Source organism: Sphaeramia orbicularis, chromosome 9 (assembly GCF_902148855.1).
Source record: "Sphaeramia orbicularis chromosome 9, fSphaOr1.1, whole genome shotgun sequence".
NCBI classification, from domain to species: domain Eukaryota; kingdom Metazoa; phylum Chordata; class Actinopteri; order Kurtiformes; family Apogonidae; genus Sphaeramia; species Sphaeramia orbicularis.
In genome coordinates this window covers 29482164-29504234 of record NC_043965.1, presented here as the reverse complement: position 1 = coordinate 29504234, position 22071 = coordinate 29482164, and the positions used below count along the sequence as shown (strand labels likewise).

At 41.7% G+C, this 22071-nt stretch overlaps 1 protein-coding gene across 2 annotated transcripts in view; it reads left to right on the top strand.

Moving 5' to 3' along the window:
* Positions 1 to 22071, top strand: part of arb2a (ARB2 cotranscriptional regulator A) — a 158094-nt gene that overhangs the window by 90828 nt on the left and 45195 nt on the right. For both annotated transcript variants that reach the window (XM_030144462.1, XM_030144464.1), the window contains exons 9-10: positions 13086 to 13202; positions 19753 to 19837. In XM_030144462.1, the coding sequence (XP_030000322.1) occupies positions 13086 to 13202; positions 19753 to 19837 (202 nt within the window). The remainder of the gene's footprint in view (positions 1 to 13085; positions 13203 to 19752; positions 19838 to 22071) is intronic.

Here is a 22071-nt window from a genome sequence, read left to right as displayed (position 1 = left end):
GCCCCAATACTTATGGAAAGGCAATTTTTTTCATGGGTATGTTTTAGTTATGTACCAGCAGTAAAACATATTTAATTTTTTAAGCCTGGAAAGCTGACAGTGAAAAGAGATGAACTGTTTTATGTGCCATTTTAAGGCTTTATGTGCTGTGAAATACGATGGAGGTTATGAAAGAGCAAAAGGAAGGTAGAGAGAGGAAGGGGGGAAAAAAGCGAGTGAGAGACTCCTGGTGTGGAGCCGTCTTTGATGTCTTAGCTGGCTTGGAGCTGGAGGCAGAACCACTGAAGGGTAGGCCTTGTTTCATGGTGGGAACATGAAGCTGCATGTGGTGTCCGAATAAAAAAAAAAAAAAAAAAAAAAGAAACATTCACATTTGTATACACATGTTTTATCTTCAAGCATGAGTGTGCACTTCACTCCAAAAGGCTTGTTTGTTGGCCCCGGAGAACTTGGCTTTGCTTTCTTCCTTGTCATGTCACTCATTAGTTTGTGGTTCGTGTTTAAATCAGCTACCGGGCCACATCGGGTGGTTCAGTAATTCACAATCATGGTATGTGTTTGTCGCCGTGTCGTTTCATATACATATACCGTTTTCCTATTAGGCAACTTCACACTCAGCGATTTGTCTGGACTCCTCTGACATCGGCTTTCATGCATGGCCTGCTCTCCCTCTCCTTCTCGCACCCTCACTTTCTGGCTCCCTCAGCCTCGAACATTAAAAACATCTTGGTTGTGTCAGTCATCTTTTCGGCCTTCCCGCCCTCCCATCCCCCAACATGAACCATTCTCCCCATCCCTCATATTCGCTTCTTAACTACTGTTCCCCCATCATCCCCTTGCCCCTTCCTCCTTCCTCACCCAATCACACTTTGTGCCTTCACATGTGATGCCACTTCCCCCCTTTAATTCAGCATCTTCACCTCTTGCCTCCACTTCCTCTCCCTCTGTTTTCTTGCTCAAACCCTGTATCTGTTTTTGTGGCTGTGCCCGGGGTTAGTGTTAGTTGATTTGGTCTGATTTCTCTTTGATGAAAACACTAGGGGGCACTGCCTGTCCTTTGTTACCCCTCTCTTTGCTGTTGCAGACTTCGATGTATGTGTTTTTTGTTTTGTTTTTTTTGCTGTGTGTGACCATGCATGTGCTGCTGTTTGTGTTGGTATTTTTGTTAAAAAGCAGTGGCTTGTGTGTTGTGGATGGCACAGATATGCATCCAGACAGACAAGGAGGCATGAAGGCAGGCAGCAGGTCTCTGGTGGTCACTAGGGCTACTGCTGCGCATCCATCTGAACCCCCCCATGTCCCCACTTCCAACCCCCATTTCTGTTTGGTGAACCCAGGGGTGTGGGTTAATGAAAAGGGCGTGGACCACAGAGGGAAACGACAGTCATCTCCCAGACACCTCTGCTCACCTCCGGCCCGTTGAGACCCTCTCGCTATGACAGGCTCTCCCTCTTCACATTTCGCTCCCCACATCGGCTCTCCATCCCCTGGGTCACGCCATGTTGTCTGGTTGCCCATTGGCCACTAAGCACATGTCACCCAGCGTGGCATCACACAACGGTAGACAAACTAAAAGAAGTCAGGCAGATCTTTTTGAGAGTTTATGTGTGAGAGCGAAGTGAATATCCACAAAAACACCTTAAAGGCTTGTGATTTACACCAGGAACCTTGATTCTGGTTGGGTCAGGTCAAGGGAAAGCCCGCTCAGAGAGGCATCATGGGAACTGTGGATACTTTTCTTTCTTTTGCTACTTCATTTGGTCTTAGCAGCAGTTGTCGCCTATACATCTTTTCTACAATCCAAACAATACTGTTTGTGGTCATGCTCACTTCCCTCATGTAGTCTTTAGTCTGTTAATGAATGTGATTGTTTTTGGCGGAAACTCTGAATTATTGATTTGTTGTGGATTCTTTTTTTTTCTTTTTTGTGGTAAGCAGACAGCTGATGATGGGTGTTTGATAGTGCTAATTGGCAGCTCCAGTCCATGCAATGTGTGGTTAGTGGTGGGTTGGGGCTAGGCGAAGTGAAGCGCTGCTATTGTTTAGAGGTGTCAAACCCAACACAGAACAAAGAGGATGGGAGAAATGTGCTGTGCTCGCCTATCAGTGCGTTGAAAGCAGCTAAGACGCACGCATACACACATGCATAAATATATATATTGCGCGTATATAGATATAGACATACTTATATGAATGCATACGTGTGTGTCCATCTGCACACGCAACACCATATTACCTGGACTTTTCTACACCACCATTCACTCACGATGACAGGCACACACACACAAACACCTACTGACACACACATGCACACTCTTAGACAAACAGCCTGAAAATGACAAGATAATCACCACATTCAAACTTACCTTCAGCTCTGGGTAAATGCCTTTCTCTGAGATAAACTAATAAATATACTGTTTTCTTTTCAAATGTTCTCCCTAATTACCATACGCTGACAAAGACCTGACAGAGGTGTAATAGTTAAAAAGGTAATTTGACTACAAGTAGGAGTTTGGGTGGGGAAAAGGGTCAGCGTGCCCCCCCTTCCACCCCCCTTCCGCCTCTCTCTTTAATGGTTTATTCACGCATTTGGAGGACTTTTTTTGCATGATTGACTGACAAGGTCTTTTTCCGAAATAGCATCTTCAGTAATGAGAAATAATTGACTCCCTAATCAAAAAAAGGGTTCATAGAATCCACAAACCCAACTGTAATCTTCTGTGGCATTTCCAGCAGAATTGACAGTCCTCATAGCTTCAGGCTCTATACCACTTTGATTTAATTGCTTTTTTTATAAGATTAATAATATACTTTATACTGAATTGCGTGTGTGCGCGCGCATGTGCTGTATCTGTGTGTTTGTGTATGTATGTTTTTCTCACCCTTCACTCAGGCTTTGTTTTTAATCAACAGTATCACTTGAAAGGCACTTCAGCTAGAGAACTACTTTTTACAAATTTTACATTTTATTGCTAAAGGAAATTGCTGTGCATTCGAGTACACAGGTTTAGTCGGTGTATATAACTCAACAAAGTTAATAAAAAACAAGGTAAAATAATGCAGCGTACAATTTTTTGTTTTACTCAGAATATAGTTTTATTATCTACTTTAATCAGCTGTATAATCGTAATAATAATAATAATAATAATAATAATAATAATAATAATGATAATGATAATGATAATGATAGTAGTAATAATAATAATAATAATAATAATAATAATACATTACACTTTGACATTCTTTATTTTATCCAGATTGTATAATCTTATTGATGAATGAATAAAGTTGTGATTTTTTTTTTCTTGTTTTGTCCTTATGCAGATATAAAGCCAAAGCTAATGCTTATACTTGTTTTTAACTTCATTAAACTTAGACGATTCTGGTCTAGTGGAACATTACAGTGCAATTTGGATACTTAATGTTTTTTTTTCCATCTTTCCATCCATAATTCCATCTTTTTTTTAAATGGATAATTGAATTACCTTGTATTTTCATATACACTGCATTGGTATTTTTATCTTTTAGTTTTATTTCAGAATGACTTTGGGCATGAAAATAATCATTTGAATGTGCCTTGAGAACTATGAAGTTTGTACATGACGAGGGAATTAACTTGTGGCTTCTCTCAGTTTGTCCAATTTGTAAAATGGCCCCAGCCCCTTCTCCCTCTTTCTTTTCTGACTCATCTTTCTTCTTATAAAAAAAAAAAAATCGTTTTTAAAATCGTGGCTTGTGGCTATGAGAAGTTAATTTCAGATTGTTATATTTCTCTTAATTTCAGTTGGTGTTCTGTAGTTTTCCCTTGGTCAGTCACTCACTCCTTTTAGTACAGCGGGATCACAGGGTCTGTTTTTCTTTCCTTTTTGTTTTTTTTTTTTGTTTTTTTTTTTGTTTTTTTTTTTTTAAATAGAGAACTCTCTCTTTTCCTTTGCCCACCAGCACAAGCGACGAACAAACAGAAGGAGTAAAAGATGATATTTAAAGGCAGGGACTCTCTCTTTGTCACTTTCATTAGCACTGTCTTTTACCTCTCCTCCCCTTTCCTTTTTCCTCTAACTTTTTTTTCCGTCTGTCAGAGACGGGTCGAGTGGCCCTGGAAGTTTAAACAAAACACCATCCTTAAGCCTTGCAGGACACACACACACAGACACACACACACACACCTGATTTGCCAGTACAGCGCGGAGCAGCAGGCACCTCCAGATTTGTTGTTTTTGTTTCGTTTTCCTTCTCTTCCTCCTCCCCATTCACAGCTAAGGTGAAAAACAGTCCACTGAGATTTTTGGTAGATTTTGTCATTAGCAAGCTCCACCTTTTCAAAACACTTACAGTAGCTGAACGTCATGTGTTGATTTGTGCATCATGAAAACAAATTTGTGCGCAAAGAAAATACTATTTCATGAGACTAAAACTTCCTCTCTCAAAAGAAGTGATAAAAGTGCTAAAATGTACCTCTTTACCTAAAGCTCCTCACCCCAAATTTAGTCGAATTGGGTGAAAATTTCTCATCATTGCATGTCAAAATTTTCTCACTGCACCCCAATTTAGAAATTTTGGCTTGGATGCCCACTGCGGTCTCAGTTAGTACAAGAAATCAGTGTTTATCAGCCCCAAAGGCTGTGTGTGTGTCTGTGTGTAAGTCTCTGCAATGGACAGCAGTACCCGATGGATATTTAACACATTAGCTTTGGCAGAGCTGAGAGTGGTGTGAAAACACACTGATTTCCTAAGTGGCAATCATATCAGCCTCGCCGTCAGAGAGGCAGCAAAGAGCAAACATCTGTGTGCGTGTGTGGTGTGGATGTGTATGCACAAGATCATGCATGCTAACAGTTTGTGCTTATGATTTGGCTTCAGTATTGCTGCTGATTAAACTTTATTCATTTAATAGAGTGATTAATTTACCAAGATTAAGTACCTTTTTACTATAATGTGAATGCTTAATATTTAAATTAATTAAATAAAATAGTTTGTGTGTTATTTTTTCTTCTGTATTCTTTATTGTGAATTTTTTTTTTTTTTTAAGTTATTTTGTTAATTTGTGTTAACACGTTCTGTCTTTTTACTATATATCTGCATCTATCTGCAGACAGTCGTTTACTTGCCCAGAGATTTTTGTCTTTCTTTTCTGCTTTTTTGCCAATCTCTTGGCCTTTCTGTTCCTGCGTATGTCTGCTCTGCATGTGTGTGTCTCTCTCAGTCTGTCCGTGGTAAGCTGTCTACTCCCAGCTAGGGTTCGGGCAGCCCTTGGTTCTCCTCGATGTCAGCATCACCCTGAGTTACGACACAAAGGTCTTAGCCTTCTCCTCCACCCATCCTTGTTAGACCCTCTTACTGCGCCCTCCCTTCGTCAATCCCACTCACCCTCTGCCTATCCATCCTCGTCTCCAGCCGAGAGTCACCCATCCGAAACTATGTTAAAACAGGGTCATCCCCCAGCGTGCACTTAAAGACTGTCCCTTTAACCTGCTCTGAAATACTTACGGCTATTATTATAGCTTATAAATCATTAAGAAAGTTTAATTATACGAAAATTTCATGGTGGAAATGTGGAAGCTGACACATGGGAAGGGGAATTTAATGGGCCAGCAAGTCCCAGCACCGTGAGGGAAAATATTGAGGTTAGGTTTCTATTTTACAGCATTGCCGGAGGGTTGGGAGACAAGGAGAAAGACACGAAAGAAGCACTTTCAGAGTGAGAGAAAGGGAGAGAAAACATAAGTGCAAATGACGAAGCCCAGACTAGTTCCAGTGTGCAGAAGAAACTTTCTCATTTAAGTCTGTAGACCAAAGCTGTTAATGTGGCCAGTTGATTTGGGAAAATGAAGACATTGCCCACTGTACCTTGTGCTGGTTTTCTTAACTAAGATGTATTCTAATTAACACAAGACTTTAATTAGTCACCATGCCGTAATTTCACTTCGTTAAGGAATGCTGCCTAATTAGAAATTATCATTTGGAGAATTTCTGTAATTGCTGTCGCTAAACAATATATGAACATCCCTAACTACTAACGTTACAAAACTTTTGTCTGCCTTCTTAATTGTGTCAATATCATTTCAATGTGAATGTTATAGGTGTATTGTTACTATAGCTGAAGAAGCAGAGCAATGGCCATCCCAGCCTTTTTACTGTGACAGAAATGCAAATTGGTCAAACAGTTGGGAGTTGATCTCATTAACACTTACCACCGTGCAGATGTTAATTAGAAATTAATTGTAATCTGTTGTTGGAACTATGAAAGTGCTGCTATACATCTGAGTTTCTGATGGGTTGAGTTTGAATGATTTAAATGTAATGAAAGAGTTTTGGGTAGTTATTATTATTTTATGTAATTATATCATAAACAGGAAGCAACAGATCTAAGTGGAAAATCATCTCAGATTATGAATGTAATTATGATGCAAATTGAAAACAAAGTTTTGAAGAAGTAATTCAAGAAGAAAAGTACCTATAGACATGCATGATCACACATACACATACATACAGACCAGACCCCTCACTCAACAACCTTCACTTAACCCCATCTTAATAAACCTGATGCATGATTTTCCATAACAGCAGTTGCTTGGCACTAGGCTGCCATTGTTTATGAGCGCACCCTTACTCACAACCCATCCTCCCTGCCCTCTCTTTCTCCTCCATCCTCCCTTCCCGTCTTCCTCTTGTTTTCCATGCGGGCACAAGTGGGGCGCAGCGCCCGCAGCCGGCAGGTTTCCTGGCACGCCGCTCCTCATCCTCTGCCTTTTGTTTTCACCAGTGGACAACCATTCTCCAGTTCTGCTGTGTCAGTAAATATTTATTGGCCTTCCTTTTCCTCACCGCCCCCACTGATAGTTGTGTGTCTGTGCATGTGTACGTGCGTGCACCTGTGTATGTATGTTTGCATGTCAATACACACACATTATTTTCTCCAACAGGTACACACACACACACACACACACACACACGCACCACCTCCCACTTCCCTGTGTCCGGTGCTGTCACTCATACAACAATGCCCCCACCTCATCCCGTCTCTCCAGCCACCATCCTCCCTTTCTTTCTGCCTCCATCATCTCTCCACCATCATACATGTGGCAGTCAAAGGAAAGAGGAAAGAGAGGAGGAAGTTATTGCAGTTTTCCCCCACTCCCCCGCTCCCCTCCTCCCTCGCTGCACCCTCGCCGTGACCACATGAGTTCATGCGCTGGGGAGTCAGAGGGGAAAAACCCTCAGAGTAAATGCATGTGACCTCAGTAAGCAAAACCTCCACACACTCCCACAACACTGAAAGATGCTCAGATGCATACACGTACACACACACACCAAACACTCCCTTCTGCTCCCCAGGGCCTTGTGGCCTCATGCTAGAGAGGGCTTCCTTCCTGCGGTTAAGACAAAGGAAGCTGGGGACCAACAGGGGACCTGGGACTGCTGCTTCAAAGCCACAGGAAGCGCTAGTGTTGTCTCTTCCTGTGGAGGGTGTCGGAGCGTGGGGGGCCAGCTGCCTGTGTTTTTACAGCCAGGGATGAACAGGGATGAGTGTGTCTGTGAGTGGGTGTTTGTGTTACGGACATGGTCGGTAGAGTAGGATACCAACACACTCTTATCCAACTCTCTGTGACCTGTGATCAGATGTTTACAACACGATCAAATGTACATTGGAGTCAGAGGGGACAGCACAGACTCCATCCCAGTGTTGAGTCTTCCAGTCATCAAAAGCTAATTCCTGCTCTGGATCATCAGCTTAACCACTGTTTGTCTATAAGTCCATTCTCCTCATTGATTTATGATGGAAAAAAAACCACTGCCACCACATGCCTCAGTCTATTTGTTTGTTTTTTCTATCCCTTGCACTCTCTTTGTGAAGACTACACATGCTTTCAATGTGTACATGTCTGTGTGTGTTTGTGTTTGTGCTCCTGTTCCAATGTTGGCGTGTAGGGATATATGGGGGTGTATGTGTTAGAGTGCCCGCGCCATGTGTTTCCAAACCTTCCTGTGTGCACTTGCATACATGTTTGTTTGTTTTTTCTGTGTTCACCCTGGCTTCTCTGTTGCTCTTCTCTTACTCTCTGGCAGCAACAGGACAGTTAATCAATCAAATATTTAAGCAGTGCTTCAGTGCTCAGTGGGTAGTCCTAGATTATCTGTGGCTGTTGGCAGTGCACGGCGCAGCCACATCATAAGCCTCGTCTCTGACTGGCATCGTCACGGGGTGCTTCTCTCTCCCTCTCTCCCTCCCTCTCCTCCTAATTTCCCTTGGCCTCTGCTCAGTCTTTTCTCACTTCCACTAACACCCTGCATTTTGTCCTTTTTTACATTCTCACTCATCCACTGTCATTCTTTCTGTATCCCTTGTTTTCCTTCCTCTTGTTTGCTGCTCTCTATTTGCGCTCTCTCTCTATGTATAATTGTGGCTTTTCACATTGACTATCTGACAGTGAGCAAGGCCCCTTAAAGAGCTCTCATCTTTCTTTCTTTGCCTGTTTCTCTATTTTCTCTCACTCTGCATTCTTTCTAGGGATGAGTCTGCCTGTCTCCCCATGGGGATCTCCATTGTGGATTACCATTCAGTTTTCGCCCAATTATCTAGTGGCTTTCGCTGCCTTTGACACATAATTATCAAAGGCCTAAATAATTGTCTTTATTATTGCCGGTGTTTAGATGTTGCATCGGCGCAGCAGTCACGAGCAAGGGAGCGTCACGGGGAGAGGAGAGAAATGAAGTATTTATCTCGACCAGAGATTAGCTTAGCATGCTGTTAAATTATGTCTTGTCGCCCATTTCAACTCCTCGTCCAGATAAATAAACATGATTAATATGCCCCCCTTCCCTCCTTCATACACACACCCCACACTTATATACACACACACACACACACCCATCACATATCACATTCTATGTCAGTGGTGAAAATAAGATTACGTACAACAAAAAGTCTAGCAATTAGCTGGCTTTGTAGCAGGAAGCAGCTTAAAGTGCTAAATACTGTACTTTGCTGAGGGCCATGTGAGGGGTCAGGTACAAGAAATAAGGGATAGAGGCAAGTTTGTGTGTGCGTGTGCATCTGTGTGTGCGTATTTGTTGGAGTAGCTTCGAATGCATGGGGGTTGGCTATTGCATAGAGCTTGTGAAAAGCTGGATTTAACAGAATCGTGCCAGCCAGGGGGTCAAAAATCTGTGATGTTTGTGGGTCTCTATAGCAACGTGGCTCACTGCAGAGAAATCAGAAATGAAATGGTTTATGAGGGAAAAACATAGAGCAGGGGGAAAGGGATTTTTATAGTTCAGTTTGAGTGAATGTGGTGTGGGAGATTGTGACTCAATTTTGTTATTGTAGATCAAGAAAATGTAATAAATAATGTGCGTAGTGGCAAACAAATTTGAATCACTTAACAGCAGCTTTAGCAGAGGAACTGTTAAACACAAGCTAAGACGAAAGAAATTTCTTTATACTTTTTTGGTGGCACGCTAAGTTATGGTGTCAAAGAGAGCTCGATAATTAATTTCAAATCAGAATTTATTCAGTAAAGTCAATGTAAAAGATAGGTTGAGGTGATTCTTACTCCTAATAAGCCCATTGTGAGTAAGGAAGCTTCGATTTAAGACCATGTCTTGCAACATCTTTGTTAGTATGTGTACTTTTCACTCATTTCTGTGTTAGAACACTGCAGTCCTGATGGTTTCATATATCACAGTGTGTTCTGGCTACATTTTCCTCATGTAAATCAATGACGTATTCAGAACAATTCTTTGCGGTGCACATTGGCTTGTCTGTGTAATAATTTATCTCTTCTTTTTCTTTGTCTTCTTCTTCAGCTATTCAAAGCTGCTCCTGTTTTTGAAGATTTTTTATAGTCTCCGCTACACAATCCTTACTTAAACTGTAGTCGTCAAATCCAGCTGCTTTAGTGTTAAAGTAAAGGCCAGCGGAGAGGCAGCAAATGTCTCAACATCTGTGTGTTGGTTTTAGTGCAACAAGTATTTCCACATGTTCTTCTTCCCTGTCCGATACAAGACTGATCACAACAGCTGGCCTGTTTCCTTGTTAAAGCTACAGTTTGTGGTTACATAGTGGATTAGCACTTTAAACATTCTGGATAAAGATGGCTAACACTGACTTGTAGGCCAGTATGGTTGTATAAATTTAACATGGTGAGTCATAGGATAGGATAGCTTACATCTTTACCCACATGTGACCCAATAGTTTTAACTGGTTTGTAAGTATGAGCATCACCCACCTAGCACAAGACACAGACACTTAGCTTTCAGTACACACCTAACCACAGTTGTCTTTGTGGCTTGTAAAACATGGGATTCAGTGGTGTCAAAATCATTGTGGTTGAGGGCCACACAGTATCGCGCGCTCTCTCCTGAAGTCATTATTTGTCAACCTATTACCCCAACTGTTACCACAGTCAACCATATGTGTGTAGGCATAGCAGCAATGAGAGCTGTCAGAAAGAGTGATTGATAGAGCCAGTGTTGTGAGATGGAGTTCTTTGGTCTTTAATCTTCGGTTGAGGCATCATCACGAAAACAGACTTTCTTTGGCGAGAGTTCCTGATTTATTTTCTCTCTTCATTTCAGCAAATATATGACACAGTCTGTGGGTATTTCTGCATAGCAAATCACAGGGAAACTCAAATTGGTTTGTCGTTGTATTTCAAACCAATAAAATTTAGCTTCTGGGAGAACTTTTTTTTTTTTTTATCAACCGTAAAGGATCCATGGGTGTTGAATCTAATTAAACTCAATGGCTGCTTCAGGATTTCCGTTGGTCTTGTTGTCCCTTTTTTTGTCACTCTCTAAAGTCATCTTTCTGCTTTACGAGACAGTCTCTCCAGACAAGATTAATCATGCACTGTCGAGATACTTAAGTCCAGTATTTAAGTCCCAGACGTAGCCATTCAGCAACATTTACAATTATGCGTCTCTCCCACCTTACAGCTGTACGGTGTCTAACTGCTGTCTGTCATTCACTCGCTCCGCCACAAAAATGCCGCTGTGGTGCGCTTCATTTCTAAACACATATGCATACATCCATTGAAGCACCCACACACACCTGCTGGGGCTGTCATATTCTATTTCTTGCTCTATCTTGTCTCTGTGTCTTCTGTTACTTCCTGGTAAAATTGGCGCATTACGATGATTAAACGGATTAGATTTAAACAACTTTTCATTTTTGACATGTTAACAAATACAGTTTATAAAGCACCAATTACCAACTTTATTATAGCTCAGTTATAATTTTAAGATGCCAGTAATACCCCTGTTTAAATGTTTATTGTAGCCTTGAATATATTATGTGTACATGTTTTCCATGGAAAAAAAAATATTCTCATCTTGTTTTTTCGACTGCTTGTTGGAGTCTGTTCTGAGTGTTTTCTGTGGGCAGTCAGTCTACTGTCTCTTGTTTCCTGGCCTCTGCTAACAGACCCCATACTCGGGGACTGGCCCGTTTGGCTAGCACCAGAAAACAGGACCTTGACTGACACCTCCAGTATTAAAAGGTTGACTTTGCTACTCCCACGGGCCCAGTTCTGCCAAAGGAAAGCTTTTCAACCAAGCATGGATGAGAAGGGAGTACAGAGAAGTGTGTAACTGTGTGTGTGTGACTGTATTATTTCATGTAAGTCAGTGAATGTCTCTGTGCATACATGTTCTGTGCTCCTTCCTTTGTTGTCTATCTCTATAGGAGTTTTATTATTTTTTTGTACTTGTGTCTGTACCTCCCCTCTCTATCCTCTAACCTGGTGAAGAGGCTCCAGTGGAAGCCTTATCAGCTGGATGATGTATGAGTCCTTAGTGCTTTAATAGATTCCATTTATCTCTATACACTCCCACTTTAATTTGGCCTGGCAAGAGAGGATGTATTCAAATGCTCACCGTCATTTTGATGTACAGCCAGCGAGCTGGAGTTGGCCTCTACAGCCTTAGCCACAGTCTGAGTGTCAGACACACAACATACTGATTCACTCTGTAGTCACAACTGAAACACTATGCCAATCCAATCCAAACCATAGCATTGTTTTCAGACTATTTATTTAACTCAGAACCTTGCACCGAAACATTTACGTCCCAATTTTAATAACATTTGTCCATATGTGAACCAATTAAGGGCTAATACTCTAATCCCTGCCTTCACCATACATTAAAAACACCTCTTATTGTAGTGCTCGTATAACTCTTTATACCAAGCCATAAACATCAGCATCAGTTTAAGCCTCATTGAAACCCAAGTTCCTCCTCCTGCTACATAAAATTAAACCTAAGCTTTAATGTGATTAGAATTGTTTATTTATAGCCAACATCACTATTTGCAGCGGTCCAGGTAATAAAAAAAACATGCTTTTCCACTGGTCTTTGTGTGTCTCAGTTCCATTCACTTTTCCAGCTTCACTAAACGTATACACTAAGTGATTGTTAACCTATTGTTGCAAGTTCTGTTCTCTTTTCTTCACATTTTATCTTTAAGCCAAACACATTGAAACGGCTCAATCCCAAGGCCTGGCTACGGTACTCCTTGGGGTGGGACCATCGGTGTGGGAAGTCTATTGTAGTGCGGTAACAAGTCCTTTGTGTGACATTTTCCTTGGCATTGACATTCAGAAGGGAATAGGAAGACGGGCCTGCAGACGCCACATTCTCTGTGACATGTGAAGGGAAAGGGTATTAAGAATGGGGACCGAGGTATTTGAACGTGCACAGGGAAGGACATTTGTGCATAACGTGACAAGGACACGCTGTGGTGGAACAGCTCTTTCATATTTCACTTTATAACATTATGCTATACAGCGCATGGAATCTGTATCTGCTGGTTCCAAAGTTGTCCACTGGGTCAGTGCTATCATGGCTTCAGGAGTAGTCTGTGCTGGGCAGGGAGACATTCTTCCCAAGCTATTATCTGTTAACTGAGTGGGTTGATCTGTTTGACTATTTCATGAGTCACAGAATTTAGTAGACGTTATACACAGATTCGCTTTATTCATCAAATGTTCTCCCAAATAAACTGTGTTTATCATCAGTTAATATGTCTTCAACATGGTGTAAGTGTGACTAACATGGATTTAATTTCCTTTTCCTTTATCTGGCAGATGATTCAGAGGGAAATGCAGGTGAAAAATAGAGTGTGTGCTGTGGCTCTGACTGATTCTGCTCACAACATCTGGCTACAGGAGACGAGCAAAGGCACACAAGACTGGATGCAGCAGGTAAAATCTACATCTACGTAAATAAAAACCTATACTGAAAGTGTACGGGGGGTTGTTCCAGATTTCCCATCTAATCTTGTAAATTGCCCATCAGTGATCTGAGGTCTCTCAGAGTCTCTTCTCTAATTTCTCCCTGTGCAACCTCGCTGACCTACACAGGTATCCCTGACCAACAGCTAGCTGTAGCAGTCATACAGAACCATTGTTTTTTTTTCCTCTGAGACTTTTTATCAGCCCCCACTCTTTTTTTCCTGGGTGCATGTCAATGAATAACTAAGACCGTTAACCTGCACTGGTGTGTGCGCATGTGCCTCAACTTGCATATGTGTGAGTGCACATGCATGTGTTTATGTGCTTGCACTTAAGCATGTGAGATCGAATGCACACGCACATGTGCATTTGTGTTAGCTTCATTTTAGGACTTGCCCTTTCTGGTGTGACCTCTGTGCCATACGCTGCACCTGGGCTCACTCAATATGCACATAACAGATGAGGACCAGCCAACACCAGAGCTATTTGAGAGAGCCAGAGATGCAAATGTCACACACACATACACACTCCTCCCTTTATTTGTATTACATCTTCCTTTATATCCCTTGCCTTTTGTTTTTGATATTTCTGTCATCTCCCATTTTGCTTGTGTATTTGGGTTTTTTGTTCTCTAGTGTGTTACTTGTCTATGAATGTGTGCATATGTTAGCTTTACTGATAGGGATTCAAGGTTGCACTGGCCCCCTTCTCCTTGTCTTGCATTTCCTATTTTTGATTCATCTAAGGGATGTGTGGGCCACATCATAATTGGAATGTTAAGTGATTTTCTATTTGTGATGAATACCCAGAACAATAAATCTGAAATAACCTTTTTTGTCCAGTCAGAGGACAGGGACAAGCAAGGATTCAGTCTCTTGTGTACTCATTAACCCACGGTCCTTTTTGGCTGAATTAGGGAGGACGCTGTTTTATTACACTCAATTTTTCTAATGAAATTGAGTGACACACCTATGTGCTTTGCCTTGCTCAGTGATACAAAAAGAAACAGATACACTTTCAGATTTCACTTGTATTTCTTATTACTATTTGCTTTTGTTTTTAACTGTATTATAAATAGATTTTTGTGATGACTATTTCAGAATGCGGCTTTGAGTCTTGGCTACATTCCACGGTAGTGCCAGGCAAAGCAGCAGCCATATACTTAGTTACTTTCAGTTGTTCTTACTATTGGAATACAGTGGAATATTCACACTATTTAAACATAGAAGTGTTTGACCATTTAAATGAAAAGACTTTCTAATAATCTACACTGCAAATCAGTAGTAGCTACTGATATTATCTGAGTAATATATAATAAGTTTTAGTACATTTAAATTCATCACTGATGTACAAGTATTTCACTTCACTGACTTCTAGACGTGTATGGCACCAAAGGTCAGAATCCCCCCTCAATGCTATGGTTTAGTCCTCAGATCTTGGCTTGCCCCTGGGTTTTTATTATTGTCTCTTTGTGTCTGTTTGCTGATGTTTGGCTTTGAATGATCACAGAATCTATATTCCACTACATGCACTTGTTGTTGCAGTGCAAAATGTGCACTTGAGTATGCACATATCCTGACAGGACATGCATATAATGCTGTCTTTAAAAGAATGTCTTCATCTGTAACCTGTGCACATCTGGATCTTGACTTGCATTGCACATGGAGGAACATACAAACAGGGAGGGCAGCCCAGATGGTGCTGTCTGTTACAGAGGCAAACTAGCAATGAAGCTGAATAATGCCCTTGGTGGTGTATAAATATGGGTGCCCACATGAGTGGGTGCATGAGAAGCCAGGGTGCCCCTGCAATCCACTGCTCTGTTCTCTACACATAAAGATAATTCCCTCCCTCCAAGGTTCAAGAGGTTACTGGATGGTGGGATGGAGCAATGAGAAGTGGATGGTAAAAGATAGAAGATAGGATTCAGAGATCAGTGCCTGCTGGGTTCTGTTATATGGGCCAAGTGGGTCACACGAGGGGCAACTGATGTCACGTCCAAGAAAAATGAAATATTCGGATGGGAAGAGCAAAGAGAGAGCATAGGAAGAGGTGAAAACAGAAAGATGGATCCTTTGACTGAGAAAGAAAAAGAAATAGGTGAAAAAAATAATGTATGAGAAACGTTCAATTATTAAAATCCCACTGTCTGCCGCCAAGAAAGCATGAGGCAGGGCTGTGGAAAAGAAAAACAAAAAGACAGGTAGGAGCCGAATGGAGAGAATACAGATGGAGAAGAGGAGATGAAGAGATGTTTCTGGAGATAGATGAGTAGCATAGTGAGGAGAAGTGAGTGAAAGAGAGAAATGCGAATGATGGTGTACAGCTGGCAGCCTGTCACAGTCTCCAAGGTGTCTCCTGTCACTGTGCTGGCCTGCTGTCACACTCTAGTGGCCTGCCCAGAGCACACATACACACTCTCTCACACACACATACAGAGTACACTATGGTCATGAATAAACCATCCTAATCCATAGAGATTATACAGCAACTGGAGGAGGTGTGAGAGAGACAGACACAGAGAGAGTGAGCAAGAATTGATACTTGGGACTACTTTCTGAGAAGTTAAGTTGCAGGCTGTCATGTGTGTTATAGTTTAGGAGACTTTTGTACACTTACTGCTGACTTTCTATCACGGGATTCAGTTGTGTGGGCTCCCAGAGAGAAAAGGAGGAAATGGTATTTTACTTTGGACAGAGCCATGGACCCATGCCATTGTAGTTTATTCCTATAACAAATTTGTGTTTGTTTTTCTCAATCTTTGTATTTAGAATATCACAGCATATTGGCAATGAAGCAATTGGCATTAAGTGAAAGCAAGTGGATTGGAAATCTTAAATAATTAATTTGTCAGTTGGCCAGTTGATGCATCATGTTCATAATCAATAATAGTCAGTTAATGGACTCATGCTGTAAACCTAATTTTATGACGCTTTAAATAAACTTTACTGTTTATCCTAGTGAGTGTTTTGGAAAATAAGGCCCTGTCTATATATTTTGTTTCACAGTAGCAGTGGATATGCCATATAAATTTCCAATCATGTGACAGCAAGTCAGTGCATTGAGGTATGTAGACATGGTACAGTATGTCAGAAACTGCTTATCTACTGGGATTTTCACACACTCCCATCTCTAGGGTTTACAGAGAATGGTCCAAAAAAAGAAAATATCAGTGAGCAAGACCTCTGTGGTTGAAAATGCTTTGCTGATGCCAGAGGTCAGAGGAGACTGGCCAGACTGATTTGAGCTGATAGGAAGGCAACAGTACCTCAAATAACCACTTGTTACGACTCGGGTATGCACAAAAGTATCTCTGTATGTACGATACATCAAACCTAGAAGCAGATGGGCTACAGCAGCAGAAGACTGCATAAGATGTCATCCCGGAGAGGGAAGAACAGGAAACTGAAGCTACAAATTACACAGGGTCAACAAATTGGACAATATGAGATTGGAAAAATGTTGCCTGGTCTGATGAGTCTTGATTTCTGCTGCAATCTTCAGTCAGCAGGATCAGGTTTTGGAGTAAACAATATTAAAACATGGATCCATCCTGCCTTGTATCAATGGTTCAGGCTGGTGGTTTTGGTGGTGTACTGGTGAGGGGGGTATTTTCTTGGCACACTTTGGGCCCCTTACTGAAAATTGAGCATAGTTTAAATGCCACAGCCTACCTCAGTGTTTTTGCTAACCATATCCATCCCCTTATGTACCCATGTACGGATGGCTACTTCCAGCAGGATAATGCAGAACATCACAAAACTCACATCAGCGCATACCAGTTTCTTGAACATGATGATGCGTTCACTGTTCTCAGATGGCTTCTACACTCTCCAGACTTCAGTCCAACAGATCACCTTAGGGATGTGGTGGAATGAGAGATTCACATCATTGATATGCAGTTGACAAATCTATAGCAGCTGCATAATTCTATGGAAATAGGGACCAAAACCTCTGAGGAATGTTTCCAAGACCTTGTTGAATAGATGTCACAGAGAGCGAATGCAGTTTTTAAGACAAAATAAGGTCCAACCTGGTACTAGCAAGGTGTACCTAATGAAAATGGCTGGTGAGTGTATGGTTTTAGTTTCACCCGCTGTTATCCTAGTTGCTAGCTTTATCACTTACCTATTACTTCAGTTTGTGTCTTGCAACATTAAAGGACCTTTGAATCACTGAGTGGTTTTTTCTCAGTAATGTTGCTGGTTTGTTGTGTTATGCTCACTTGGGTGTATGAGTGTGTGTATTGTGCTCAGATCTACACACTGCAGATGAGGTTGGGGGAGAGTCAGATGTGTTTACATGTTTGTTTCTGTGTCTGCCTGTACTTCAATGGTGCCATTGATCGACGGACGAGCTGCTTGAAATGATGATGCTATGCGTCAGAGGCAGCCGATGTGATGTGCCATCCTTTTGTCATGTCGCCCTGCTCTAATCCCAGCCAGCAGGCCTTGCCTTTATGTGACTGCTGTTATGCCTGCGGTCTCCCACAGCACTGGGACTGTGTGCTGTGTGTTTGTGTGTGTGCATTTATGCAAGAGTGTGTGTACACATGTGTGTTGTTGCCTTGACAAATCTATTCAAACCCTGGCCTCCCTGCCTCCATTGGTGGTAATAGTGAAGGTGAAGGGGGAGGGAGGAGGGCCTTTTGAAAGACTCCCCTCCTTCCCATCTTTGTAGCCGCCTTCAGCCCACTGGTCCACAGCCCAGCTGACATCTTCCTCCAGACAGACTGAATGAATTAAAGGAGATACAATGAGACACTTGATGTAGCAGTCAAGGAGCCCCACTGCTTCTGTGCTGCTCTACACCACTCTGCCCTCAAGCCCAGGCTCAGAGGAGAGCACATCTAGGGCACAGCAAAGGATCTAAAAATACACAATATGCCACTGTTTACAAAGATGACTTGTCATCTTCCCCCAAACCTAACACCCCACCCCTGCCCCAACTCCCTTTCCTACTCCTCTCCTTTTCTGCTCATCTCTCCACCAATCTTTCTTCAGCCTCTTGGCTTTTCTAATGCTGTACCCTTTCCAGCTGTTAGCATTTTAGACTGACGAAGCTGGAGAAAGGAAATAGAGGAAGTCAGTGAAAGTTCATTTGGCTTATTATAGCAGTAGATACAGTTTGTATATTTTACTACACGGGATAGGAATGGATCACACATTTAGCCTTATTTTAAAAACTATTCTGTATGTATGTCCCATCTCAATTTATTTACTTCACTGTATTCACTAAGACTTTGTTGGCATTGTTTCGTCATTACTTTCTTAAAAATGTTTTGACTAAAAACACTGTAGGACAAAAGTTACTAACTGAAGTGTTTTCTTTTACGCAGCAGAAAGCTGTATTTAGTATGTGTCTGTGTTGGAAGGTTGAAGTAGGAGTCAAGATTTCAGTATCGTTCCTCTGGTCTTTGGGCCTTGGGAGTCAGGGTTGCTGAGGGCAAAAATGCAAAAGCATGTGTGTGTTTGTGTGCGATTTTGAGTCTGGAGGGTTCACATTTTTGTGAAAGACCCCCCGCAATGCAATCACTGACCCAAACACACAAGCACACATGAACACATAAGCATGCACAGCGCTGTAATGGCTGTCAGGGGGCCAGGGTGAAAGTAAACAAGGGCAGATAAGCAGTGATTCAGAAGGACGCCAGCTGCACATTCTAATCTCTTTACATTTTCTCTTTCTTCTATTGAACTTTTATCTTATCTGCGGAACGTCTTCTCCAAGCATGCCTTCTCAGCCTCCCTCTTTACCTCTCTCCCTTCTTGCTTGTTTTTGTATTGGCCTTACAGGCAACAGCATACCAATGCACATTGCATGGTCAAACAAGAAAAAAAGAAAAACACTCTTTGATATGTTGTCATCTGCCAACCCAGTCTACACAAACTCAAGGGAAATGAGAGTTTGTAGCGTGGCACCGGAACAGTCCATTAATGATACGTAGGATTTAACTCTAATGTGTTTGATCTAACCTAGTACTAGATAGGACCTACCATACAGACAGTCTCACAGAAGATGAAGACAGCAAAAACTGGATAAAGAGGTCTTCGCTTTTTTCTGACAGTAGAGTTGTCAACCACAGGGGGTTTGAGAGGACTAGGGGTGTTTGCGGGGGGTTATGGGTCAGCAAGCTGGGCAGACACCCTCCCCCAGGGCACCCACTGATCCACCATGGTAGAAGGCCTCAGCTCTGCACCACAAACAAACGCCAAGCTGTCTGAGCAACATGTCACAGTGCTTTTAATTGCTTGTTCCTGTCCACCCACACCCCCCCACCCCACCCCGGTCCACCATACACACTCCTCTTCCTCTACTGTCTCTTGACTTGTCTTTCCAATATGTCCCCCCTTTTCTTCGTCTTCCTTGCCTTTCTGCTTGGTCTTTATTATAATATTCCGTTATTACTCTATCAGTATCATGATTGATCTGTGTATTTTTTGTATGTATTTATTGGCAAAAACAACATTGATAGAAGCTACTAAAAGAGGTTTTCAATTTTTTTTTCCTCTCTCTGCAGCATTGTTGTAACTGGGTTTCCAGTCCAGAGCCTTTGGACACACCGCTGGATCCCATGTTACCAGACTGCCCCCGCGTCTCTGCAGGTAACAACACACCTGACAAATTGAAGGCATTATTTTTTTTACTTAGCTACTTCTTTAGTTCAACCTTGTGAATTTCAAGACAGTTAAATAGGCATAATAGTGCACTGGAATATAGACCTTCACATATAGACACACATGTAAAAAACATCTTTATTCAATGTCAGAGGTTACAATTTCATCCAAGTAGCACCTTTAATAGAATAATCAGCAGTTTTATTTGGAATACAATGTAACTGGTACTGTACATCTAATGAAGAGATGGAACAGAGATGGATGGATGGATTTTTCCCTATATATTTTACTTCTGATTTTTTTGTACAGCACTTTGTGAATTCTTTTTGCAATAAACTTTATTATCATTATTATTATATCATGAGATGATGAAAATGTCAGAAGCAATATTATAAACAATTAAATGGCTGTGAAAGAATGTGTGTGTCACTGCAGGTAAGTACCGTTATTTTAGTATCATAAGCTGCAAACAAAATAAAGCTGCAAAAAAACAATAATAATAAAAGTTAAAACTAGAAAAGCACTCGGAGAGTGCAGACCTCCGCCAAGGCAGATCAGTGCCCCCCCCCACCGATGACCACCAAAATGTAATCATTTGTTCCTTGTGCCAGCATCAACATTTCCTGAAATTTTCATCCAAATCCGTCTATAACTTTTTGAGTTTTCTTGCACACAGACAGACACACAGACAAACCAACGTCGGCGGAGGTAACAACAAAAACCAAACCCAGCAGATGTCCAAATTCAAATATGCTCTCTAGGTTTTGCTGTACATCTATATAAGATTTCATCTGTGATTTATAGTAGTGCACATGAGAAGATTATCAGGGTTCTGTCATTATGTTTTGGGCTGTTGGCAGTGTTTGTTGTACATAAGGACATGCTTGTGGGTGTTTGGTAGATTGGAGGTTTTAGAGCTGATTGAGAAGGATCATTGTCAGAGACACTGAAAATCTGAAGCAGTGGCAGATAATCTTGAAATACAAATGCACAGAAATAGAGACTCACACATGCTACTCAAATGATGTTCTGTTTGATTTCGGTTCTATTTTTGTCCTCTTTGTCGTGTCCTCGCACTCTTTCTTTTTCATCATCTACTCTGTCTCCTATATTCATTAATCCTCTCCTGTGGTGTTTGGCTTCCTGTCCCTGTGCCCTCTCTGTGGTTGACTGGCCTTGATGATGTCATGGCCATCATGAGAATGTGTCCTTAATGTAGGATTAGGGATGAAAGCTGTAATCCTCAACATGACCGTTGATAAGAGGCTATGATTGCAGTGTTGTTTGAAGAGTGACACACACATGCAGGCATGCACTCATAAGCACATGCATTCAGACACAAAAGAAGCCTAACAGATCTTTATAACAGTGAATAAGTCTTTCTAGTATTCTGAGCATTTAAAGCGCTGTTTAGTATCTAATTGTTTGTGCATTTATTGTCGCACTTATGTAAACAATATATTCACACACATCCTTATTTTATCCCCCATTTTCATTGTCATTTTCTATCGTGTCCATAACCCCTCAGTGACATCTTTGTGAATGCGTATGTCATCTTACACGTGATCCACATTACAGTGAATGCATCTCCAACACTGCTATCACATCATCGGTCACTAAAACACCGTGTTCCACATGGAGCTGTGTGGGTGGGTGGCCTTAACATCTTCCAGTGAATCAGCTCCCTGAAATGTCAGCTATCCTGCAATACAAAACCCATACTGTATTTCATGTTCAAATGTCACCTTTCTGCCTTGATGTTTTATAGGTCTTCTTGGTCGGAAGACAGCAACCTTTGAGCCAAGATATGGCGGTATACTTTTGAAACTATCGTCATGCCGATCATTGTTCCAACACTGACCTGTTTGACATAGCAGCCATCTGTATGTATGAACTATTGACTTATGCTCTATTGACTTTCACTACTTGAACCAAACTGAAAAGATGTGAGTTTCTAGCCTGTTAACAGAGCTGCCAACTCAGCTTGTCTCTGGTCTTTTGGTGGCAGCTTCTGATGTCAAAGGTTGACTTGGTCGTCTTTGTGTCCTTGGCAGCCTGGCAGGTTCACAGGCAGCAGCCATTGTGGTGAAAGCCACAGCAGAGCAACAGAGGTGATGAGGTTGAGAGAAGGTTGAGGGAAGGCTGTCAGGACATCGTGGGTTGGAGCTTCAATCAACTCACGTACAGCTCCCAACAGTCATCTTTTTTTTTTTCTTTTTTTT